General features: G+C 40.4%; 1 protein-coding gene across 1 annotated transcript in view; it reads right to left on the minus strand.

The window, feature by feature from the left end:
* atrnl1b (attractin-like 1b) overlaps positions 1-8,682 on the minus strand; it is a 70,235-nt gene extending 61,553 nt beyond the window's left edge. The window contains exons 1-7 of the mRNA XM_085416449.1: positions 7,524-8,682; positions 5,505-5,588; positions 4,244-4,357; positions 3,796-3,924; positions 3,353-3,561; positions 2,472-2,646; positions 23-110 (exon numbers count right to left, since the gene is read on the minus strand). Coding sequence (XP_085272575.1) covers positions 23-110; positions 2,472-2,646; positions 3,353-3,561; positions 3,796-3,924; positions 4,244-4,357; positions 5,505-5,588; positions 7,524-7,774 — 1,050 coding nt within the window. The 5' untranslated portion in view covers positions 7,775-8,682. The remainder of the gene's footprint in view (positions 1-22; positions 111-2,471; positions 2,647-3,352; positions 3,562-3,795; positions 3,925-4,243; positions 4,358-5,504; positions 5,589-7,523) is intronic.
* Between the last annotated feature and the right edge of the window lie 2,070 nt (positions 8,683-10,752).

A 10,752-nucleotide genomic window follows, 5' to 3' on the forward strand; every position in this document is an offset into this window, starting at 1 on the left:
TTCTAAATCTGTGTGTGTTTACCTGGCAGGCAGCAAGTGAGTGGCCGTATCTTGGCACGGGGCCACTATTGATGGGAACTGTGTTCCAGATGCCACTCTCAAGGTTGTAGCTGCAGAGAAAAGAAACAGAATTTTACACTTTAAATGCACCTCCAACACACCAAAGAGGGGGGAAAATCCCTTTGCATATTCACTTTTTGTCCCACTGTGGCTTCATAACATGCCTGCAACGATTCATCGATCAATAATAAAAAAAATTTAAAAATCCTTTTTTTTGCTTTGATGCTTAGTTTAAATTCTGTAGCGCTCCGTCATTTCGGTGTAAGCGCGAGTGTTTCACCCACATAGACCTGCAATAGAAACACATCTAGAAGCATGTGTGTGTGAATACCAAATTAAAACAGCATGAAGCCCAGGCAGGCCCCAGGTTTTAAACAAAAAGACTGATAACAGCAGCACTGAAGATGATGCTGTCACGGTTTAACGTGGAGCCGCCGTCTCTCTACATACAACCCACGAGGAGTGAAGAGGCGGAGCTCTTACTGAGACTGTGAGCTCAGGTGGAATGAAACATTTTTATCACGTCCAAAACAATAGCGTTTGTTCCTGTAATCACCATCAAGAGCTGGCCGAAATCCTTCATCAAACCACCTGATCAACAACCTCGACGAGAAGAAAAGCAAACTTCGTAGCTGCTCCACCCACCGCCCTTTGTTTTACACAACAATGTACAGTAAAGCTACAGACACTACATTCAAATTTGCAGATAAACTATTAACTTAGTCTGATGCGATTAAATTAAGCAACTCGCTGACGGGAGCCTTCCCACTTTATACTGCAGAGATACCTGCAGCAAGCAGGATGAATATAAAGGGGGGCATGGGGTGTTTCAAGGCTCTCATTATATAATTTTCCAGATTTATAATGAAATTATTGCTGTCAGCATTAATCTAGTTAATACGACGTTAACAGCATAACCGCGTTAACACGGCAAATCCCCGTTAGCGAGTTAACGTGGATAACCCCATGCAAGGCCTGCACGGCATCAACGCATTAGTGCGGTTAGCTCGTTAACGCATTAGCGGTGTGCAGCCCTCTCACGGGGCCGTGTTAACTCGCTAACGGGGATTTGCCGCGTTAACGAAGTTATGGCGTTAACGTCATATTAACAAGATTAATGCTGACAGCACTAAATGAAATAATATAAAACATTGTTAATTGCATTCTATTATTATTTAAAATATAAAAATGCAAGTTTACAATCAAAATGTACATTGTTAAAATCTACGCTATTATAGTGTCTTGTTTTCTAATATAAGTTTACCTCAAGGTCTTTAGATTTAATCGAGCTGAACATTTTGCTGTGCAAAAAATCTAGCAGGCTGGCAAATGCATACATTACTGTTGGCTGCCATTAACATCCAAAAAAGACACACAAAAAAAAAAAAAAAAAGCACACCTGGTCACATCATCACACATTAGCAATTTAAACAAGGAATCATAACACCTGGTGATGAACAAACACTGAGCAGATGGTGAGAGCTTGTCTGAGCAACAAAGATGAACCGTCAGCTAAACTGCGAGAGAACTCTGAGCGTGTGCCATATTTCTCAGTTTTTACAGAAGTAGTCCCAAAGAAATTTAAGATGCTGGAGGTGGAGGAAAAGAGGAAAACCACAGAGAAGGTTTGTGGATATAGTGAGAGAGGACATGCAGAGAGTTGGTGTGACAGAGGAGGAGGCCGCTAGGGATAGGGGGAGAAGGAAGAAGGAGGAAGATGATCTGCTGTGGCAAAAGAAAAAGAAATCCCAAAGAAATTTGAGTAGGTCTTTTTTTCCTGTGCCAAGTACAGCACATACACAACAATCTGAGACGAGACATAACACGTTAAAAGTATACAGGGTAAAATAAATAAATGCATAAAAAGCACATCGAATATTAACTTTCATTTTAACTGCAAACCTTTCACATATTAAACCAGCGTACAGACACCTAAACCACAGTCACCACTTGATAATTTCAAACGACTTCTGCATAACTGGGACAAAACACACTGCAGCTGTTCTCAATAAGAAGCTGGTGAATAAAGTATAAGACATTCTCTAATGTCTCAGAGTGAAGGGGAATAACTAAAAGAGAGCCGTAGCGATCCACAGCATATCGTAGCGAGGCAAAGGCGTAAAGTAGTGCCCCTTGACAGCCCTGCAAACGCTTCCACACCACCATCCAAGTACTTTAAATATTAAATTCTCAATTTGGCCTTCATGAGAGCAGCACATACACCATCACAATGTAAGTCACGGACACCTAAACTCATCTGCAATTTTTGTCGGGGAATATAAGGAAATCTTTGCTTAGCCATACATTGTGTGTGAGCAAAACCCCAAATAAGCAATGGTGGTTTTTCTATTCAGAAACACATCAACAACATACAAAGTGAGAAAGCTGCTCGAGGAAAAACCTCTACTTACTTAAGAATCATCTGGAATGAGCTGTAGTTGAAAGTGTATCCCCCCACCACCCACATGACCTTTTCTTGCACCATAGCCATATGGGAGGCTCTGGCGAGTGATGTGCCGAAGGGCTTGACGCTGGGGAGGACCCAGAAAGATTCTGTTGACGGTACGGTCAGCGAACAGTCCGGGCCTGCAGGGACATACAGGAGAGCAGCAAAAGCAAAGAAATTATAGCTCAGGAACAATAAACACCAATGCTCATATGTACAAAAATCTCCAAAATCAATAATATTATAGTCTCTTTTATATCTGCTCCATGGCAACTTAATATTTGCATGATGCAATTCTTCATTAGCACCTGCCAGCTACTTTCATAATTACCCACTGAAACCTTAAAAAGGAAACTGGTTGCTCTCAAACCTCAAAACCCATAAACAGAGGAATGCAATTCAACAAACATGACAGTCAGAGAGAAGTAAACATGTTAGACTGTGCGATCGGAGGCCATGACAAAAAAAAGAAGAGATCTCAGCTAATGAGTCTGTCAAGTTTCATCACGCAAAAGAATTTTGTTTCCTTCAGCTCGAGGCGCATAATAATGCACAGGCCTGATCAGCGTGCTGCTAATCAGCATTACAGTACAACACAAGCTTACAACATAAAACCACCGCAGCCTTGCAGACCGCAGCGCACGTGGGAGGAGTCCATCTTTAGTACACCTGATTGCAAAATACGTTGAGAGATGGTGTGATATAAGATTTGTTTTGGAAAAAATGAATTTTGTGTATGCCGCTTCAGAAATATGCCACAGGGTTAGATCAGAGTGAGTAGAGCTGTTCCAAATAACCTTAAGAGGTTTTTTTAGCATCTGCAAAAGATCTGCAGCTTGCTCCCACCTTGCCAGCTGTCATTGCAGACACAAAGCTTCTCCCCTGTGAGGTCGCAGTAGCCGTGGTCAGGGCTGCCGCAGTTGTTTCTGCAATAAGGGATGTCACAGGCTTCGCCTTTCCAGTACTTGTCGCATTCACAGTACACTCTGCTGGCAGCTGAGTTCCCAGGTGTGCACTTCCCGTGGCCGGAGCAGTTATTGGGACAAGAGTTGATCCTGGACAAATATGATTTGGATTAGTACTCCAACACAGACTGAGGATGACTGAGGGGTGTTATCAGTTAGTGGAACAAAAAGACTGGAGAGACATAAAAACTGTTTAGCATGTCACTAGAAAAACAGCTATAAGGACACGAAAGCCTGAAAACAGTTTGCTGTCATCTATAATTAGAAAGACACCTAATCATTAGAATTGTGACGCCGATAATTACTCACAAGGTAAGTACTTACGAGTAAAATATTTCAAATCCTGTGAGGTTATAGGCAGCATCGCTGAAAAAGTGTAATAGTGCGTAGCCTGAAGTCGTCTCAACCTCAGGAACCGTCTCATTACCTCGTATCTCGGGCACGATGAGACCGCTAGAGAAACACAAAAAAAGAATCAGTATTACTTTCTCGAAATTTGCACCAGTTCTAAATTGCAAGCAGAAATTGGTAACTCTCTGCAGTCGACTTGAACTTTTGTTGCATGTGTCTGACTAAACAAACACAGAAGAAGAGTCTGGAGACCTTGACTCCAAAATTTTAACAATTTTTTTTCATGACTTTATTTCATTTATTCTTTTATTTTACAAACCAATACTGATTTGTTAAGAGTGCACACACTGGTTACAATGTGACAGAAGAGTAAAAGTATTTCATCTGTATCGAGGAATAAAGTAAGACGTAAGCGACTCACCTGAAAACAGCAACTAGAGGAGCATATATCGAGTCTCCATCATAGACATACATGTGGTCCCAGCTACATTCTGTGGCAAAGTGGTTGAATCTTAAGCGAAGAACTGCATTTGGACTGAAGAAGAGAAATAACAATAGAATCACGGTTCAGGTTTTAATGGAAGCTAACTAGATTACTGTTTTTTTTAAGTGCTTTTCAGTCTTATTGACCACTCCAATCACTTTTGCACACATTAATGCATATTTATAATGACTTTTCTTGGCAAACAACCCATCATCTTTCATCCTTTCCTACACACTCGCTAATATGGGTTGAGTTCAATATCTTACCGAAGGACACTAACACGACACACAGTTGACCCTACGATTAGTAAACGCCCCATTAAATCTCCTGAGTCACGGTGTAGTGATGAGCAGCATGCAAATTTATCGTAAGAATTTAGATCAAGGACTGTTAAACTTTTCATTGCCAGTGACCCTGCACAGGGAAGACGCTTTTCCAAGAAGCTCATCTCGGTTACAATATTACTTTAGTTGGCTTTGGCCCAACATTATCTGACACAGTGGCCTGACTCAACTATTTCATCAAGATCCCCAGTTAGCTGTCTAATAAGCCCAGTTACAGCAGCAATAACGCCTGGTCACACCCTGAGAGAAGTGAGTAATTTCAATATAGTATGATGTGTCACAATTCACAGTTTCCATTGCCCTAAGGAGGAAATAAAAGGCATATACTTTTTCTTTTAAACAACAGAAATTTTGCATATATGTTCCAAAATAATCACTAAATTATTCTGAAGACCCAATGGCTATGGTTTATGGGTACAGGGTAATCTTGGGAATATAGCTTGAGAACCAGCGCTACTTCAAGATGCTCAAAAATGTTTCTTTTTCTTTAAACAGATACCACTGCATGATTTTTTCCGTTTCAGCTGAACCATCTTAGTGAATATAAACTGTTTATTGCAATCGTGGTTTCCTGTCTGTCCTGGAGCAGCTGCTGTTGCCGTGACAATAAATAGCATCAACAGGTAAGGTAAAGGTTATTCTTTTCTCTGAATGATGATCCTTGTTAAACATATTAAACTTTCAAAATGCCAGAGCCAGCCAGCTTTACACTACATTACCTAAGCAACAAAAGCATACCCGTCGCCATAGAGATGCTGATGAGCTTCAATTAATTGCATTAATCAGTTTGCACTACATAATAAATTCTGCATACCCAGCATCTACACAACACAATGATTTACATAAATACTTACTAGCCCTCTATGAGCCAGGTGCACTTGGTTTTGTACTTGTAGTTGATTGGACCATCTGTGAGGTATCCTGAGGGTTCTGTCAGCCTGAAAAATCACAAAATTAAAACAGCACAGTTACATTTGGTTAAATTCAAGTATTTGCGGGGAAGAAAAAAAGATTTCTGACTGGTACGTACATCAGTCACCCTATCACTTTTAAACAAATTTTCGAGTCTGACAGAGAAGTTATATGCGATTCTGAATTGATATTAAGTTGTAATATCAATCAAATATTTTGTACGCAGATAGATCTATTGGTGTTTCTCTAAAAAGATGTCTTGTCTGTTTGTCTCTGCCCATAAATGTTGACATGGGTGTCCAAACACAGCACAACACACAGTATTCATATCCAAAGGTTCAATTTAAGACCCCAGAAAATAACTGTCTCCCCAAGAAAAGTCCCAGTCAACCAAAACATCCAATCACTTGTCTCCTGAGAAGGTGCCAAACAAATTAGCAGTGTGTCACAATGATAGAGAACTTCTAAATGGCCATACATCACTGTCCCATATCAAAAGAAATACGAGTTAAATCCCCCCCAATCCCCTCTTATATTTTGGTTTGATTTTTCCACGATAACTGACTAAAGATTGGTTGTAATTCATAAAGACAGATGATGTGTATGAGTTTCAGATAATAATGCATCATAAAAGCAGACATTAGGGTAAAGATATGGCTGAGGTGTATTTACAGTCTCATAAATAACTCCTGAAGGTGAACACTAAACTCAAATTAACTATCAAACAGTTTTGGCCGTGTAGGTTTGAGCGTATCCAGGGAAACACTAGTCTGTCCTTCAGCGTATCAAGAGTCTGTGTGCTTTTCATCAACCACACCGCACTAGCAAGAAATTAATCTGCAATCCACCTTCAAGAAAGGAATTCACACTTGTTGGTGCTAGGCGGCAATGTGTAAATGTTCCTATTCCTAATCATAACAGAGTCTAAAAGATAAAGATTCATTAGTTTGTGTGTCTGCTGCTGATGGGAGGTTACTCTCTGACAGCATGCCTGATGACAACTTATAGCAAACCCAGGGCACATTGAAAGAGGGGTAATTACTGTGATCGAGGTACTTCTGTTCCACAGAGTGCTCCTTAAGTGTGTCAAAAGGTCATTATAAGCGTCTGTGAAGATGAACATCATTATTATTATATATTGCGAACATTTTAATCTTTCCTCGTTTTGTCACTTTGTCTCTGCCTCCTTCCTTTAGTACTTTGCACACAAGCCTTGACTTAGTGGCCTTATTACTATGTAGCCTTGATAACTTCCTGTGCAGATCAGCAGAGGAACAACAGCTGATAAATATATCAGTCACATCCTCAGTTGGATTTTAGTTAAAGCTAGGTGATGACAGATGTTTCCTCGCATCCACTGCGGGCTCCGCCTTCAGAAAAATAAAACCCAGTTGTACTCATTTGTTTAAAGACTGTATCTGGAATCCATATCAGCAAGCGAGGTGCGAAGTCAATAATGACATGGTACAGTCATGCTTTTCTACCCCATGCTCTCATGTGTCGACTGAACTCAACATTGCAATGGCAACATGGCTCTTTACACATTGCCCCCCTTGTGTGGGAGAGAACATGACAAATAATAAAAGGCATGAAAACATTTAAGATCAAACATTTGACAGCACTTGTATAAATAAACATCTATGAACTTTACACTTGAAGGACGCAATGATAAATAATGAATGCATGGGTTTTCTATTACTAAAGCTGGACCTCTTTAAAGTTAATAAAACTGAAGTGAGTTTGCCTGTGGCGTGCAATCACTTTCTCATCAATACCCCCCCCCCAAAAAAAGTTGAGTGAACACAGGTGTGTTTGTCCAGTTAAACGATCCTCCCCGACACTGCTGTTTAAAGGATAAACAGCAGGCAGACTGGGTCAAAGTGGTTCCTAACCTACTTTTTTTATAAACAGATCACTTTACAAGCAATCAGACACAGAAATTTAATTTTAAGGGCACTTACTTGAACCTCCCCTGGCAGTGCTGGCACTGGTCTCCCACCCATCCCCGGTCGCAGACGCAGGAGCCGTTGATACATTTTCCAGAGAGGCAGTTCTTTTCGCACGCTTTCGCCGGGGATGCATGAGTGACCAGTACAAAGTAAAACAAAACGTAGACCAACAAGTATCTGCTGATACCTCGCAAATCGCTGTGGATGGTCAGCTTGGGTCCAAAAATAAAGAGTTTAGGTTTACAGTTTCTCCCAGGATCCATTTCCCCCCCCTTCTCCACCGAAAACCGGGGCCTTGAGGTCTACTTTGGGAGAAAGCCTCGGATATTTAGGATGTTTTAATTATAACGAAAAAGTCCTGCATATTCGCTGAGTGATGTGCATACTTAAACGAAGGGCTTTAGCTAAGCCTGCTTACAAAGATTTGGGAGAAAATTGGCTAAGAAGTCGCAATGTTAGCTAAGTGTTTACAAAAGCTGCTTGGTTAACCGCATGCATAGATTTGGAGTGGGAGGAATTCCCTTCACCCTACTTCTTGTTGGAAGAACCTAGCTAAAAAGCCGACCATCGATTAAAGCTATTCAAGTAGCCTAGTCGATTAATACTTTGACAAGTTAAATTTGTTAGCATATGTAGCTTATTGGCTGTCTAGCCTCTGCTCGGTAATCTAACGTTACTGCATTGATTCAATACCATTCTCTCCCAAATGCCATTTGAGCAGCCATTTTAATGCGTAAACAATCCCACGGACTGAAAAGGGGATGCACACTTTAACATACGGCAGTCCTTCCACAGGTCGTAACACTTTCCCGGATATTTTCCACAGACGAACAAAGAGGTTGTAGCGTGTGAAGCCCAGGACCCGGAGAGCAGGCTGCCGCAGTGAACATGGATGTGGTGACTGCGATGTGGAAACAGCAGTGCTATTCTTGCCGACCGGAGAGAGCGCTGGGTAAACACTTTGAACTGTTGTTGGTCCTGTTAGTCTATTCCCAAAACGACTGCAGCATCCTTAAACGTATATTTCCTTGGCGACACTGTCTGGTGTTGTGTCCTTGTACTCCAGTGGGGGGAAAACCACGCCGTTGCTCTGAAAACATGACAAGAACTACAGCTGCGATGGATTTGCTAGCGCAGCGACACTAGACAGTTCCTCAGGTTAAAGAAAAACCAAACACAGCCTGCGCATGCGTACGGGAATGGAGTTCATTTAAAGGTAGAGTGTCGGAAATCTTTATAACTAGGCTATGCGGCAATTAAATCCTATTAAGCTTTATAAGGTCAAGCACACTGTTGTGTCCCGCTGACATATTATTTATTCTTAAAGCATCTCACAGGCAGAAGCCAGTAACGTACGGAACAGCTGTCACGTGATTATAATCACTGTTCAAAAAGTTGTTACATCTCTCTCCACGTGTAATAAATGTAAATACTACTAATAATAAAGCCCCCCCCCCCCCTTATTTATGTGATTTGACCTTGTTTAAATACACAAAACTGAAGCAAAACTTACATGTTTAGGCTATATTTAGTTATTTAGTAGATGTACCGCAAATAATTTAATTTTTTCTCCAAACGTGTTTTGTTTTTGTTTGTTTGTTTATTACTAGAGGTAATATATGCAAAAATACATGTAAAGATAAAAGTAACAGTGGATGGTATGTTGCAGTCACATTTAACAGTCACATGTTGTAGTCCATGTGTAATGGACGGAATTTCTTACATCCCTAGGGGATTCAGAAATACTGGGAATAGTTGGTGTACAAAAGGTCATGCATCAGGTGTAATGAGGCCTCTTTGTCTCCCTTAATGATGGAGGCTGATTGAACAGAGTGTCCCAAGCTGCATGTGTACAGTAATTGTACCACTGGTGAGTTGAATTTTAAGGTTTGGCACTCCCGGGTGCTTTTGCACTTGCTGCAGTAGGTGCTGGTGGGTTAAGGGAAAAGCTAAACACAAGTATTTTTTTTCAAGCTGGATGCTTTACTATAGCTGAGACAGAGAGACTAATCTCAAAGCAGTTCTTCAAGAATCATAAACCTACAGCTGCCTGGGCTGTGTGGACAAGAATTTCTGGTATTAACTGAGCACATATGTGTATAAACCCATGATATTTTTATAGTAGTTAAATTTGTGCTGTGTCTGAGTCTAATTCTTTTTTTCTCTCTCTTTCCAATTCTAGTCAAGTGCTGATTATTTTACACTTTTAACTGTTAAACTGTTGTTTGTGCTCTTGGTGATTTGTCCTAATGATTTTTAATCATGGCCCTTCTGTCTTCTTCAGAGTTTCCTAGTGGCAGCCAGTCTGCACACTTGGGGCAGTATGGTTTATGGTGGCTGTGCAGTAGTATTGGAGTGTGATCATTTAGTTTGTGTGAGTGGTAACTGTACTGCAACCTCCATCTGCCCTCTTTTTTGCAGCATAATCTTTAGCAGGGTCAGTGGATTTTTTTTAATTAATTGATTTGCATCCCCTAAATGTTTATAAAATGAATAAAAGCGCTAAAGTTTTGATAACGATGCCACATTACTTTATTGAATTCTATTCATACATTTTGCTATAATTTACTGGGCATTATTATCCTGGAGGTGGTGGTGGAAAAACAATTCAGCAAAACTTGAGGTTTGCATATGATTTTGAACAATTTGGTTTTAATAATTTTTCACAGCTCTGCTATGCACGTATAACCTCTGCATTTTAAGTACTTATACTGCAGGATCAATTCGTCTGTAAAGAGTTTATTACTCTCTGACACTCATGGTTGGTAAAATAAATCAGTGACGAGGTCACTGTGTGACCGCAGCTTTTTTTAAAAGTCATTTATCCTTCAAATGTTTGAAGATGCTCTATTGTGACTGTGCCCTACGTTAGATCCAGCCTGCCTCTGTGGAGAGGCACTTGTCTTTGTTTGGGAATGGGGCTCTCTATTGTGGTGACAGCTGCCAAGCTGAAGAAGCTGACACACAGCAAAGTATGCAGTTTCTGGATGCAGCTGTGAAGAGAGTGATATGATAGGTTTACTTTTATTTTTCTATACCATGCATATGGTGATTCATTGACAGATGGATCCTGGTATCTGCTATAGTAGATTTGAAATGGGTATAAAATAGGATGGACATCTACACCTTAACTGTACTGGCATTGTAATCAATAAATTAATGTTTTAAATCACAATTACACTGTTTTTGAGTTACAACCCTTCAATTAAATATATGTTCTTTGTTAGGTAGATAATTTTTT

This window comes from Rhamphochromis longiceps, linkage group LG8 (genome assembly GCF_057381845.1).
Source record: "Rhamphochromis longiceps isolate RC_006_pf linkage group LG8, R_longiceps_female_GT1.1, whole genome shotgun sequence".
Taxonomy (NCBI): domain Eukaryota; kingdom Metazoa; phylum Chordata; class Actinopteri; order Cichliformes; family Cichlidae; genus Rhamphochromis; species Rhamphochromis longiceps.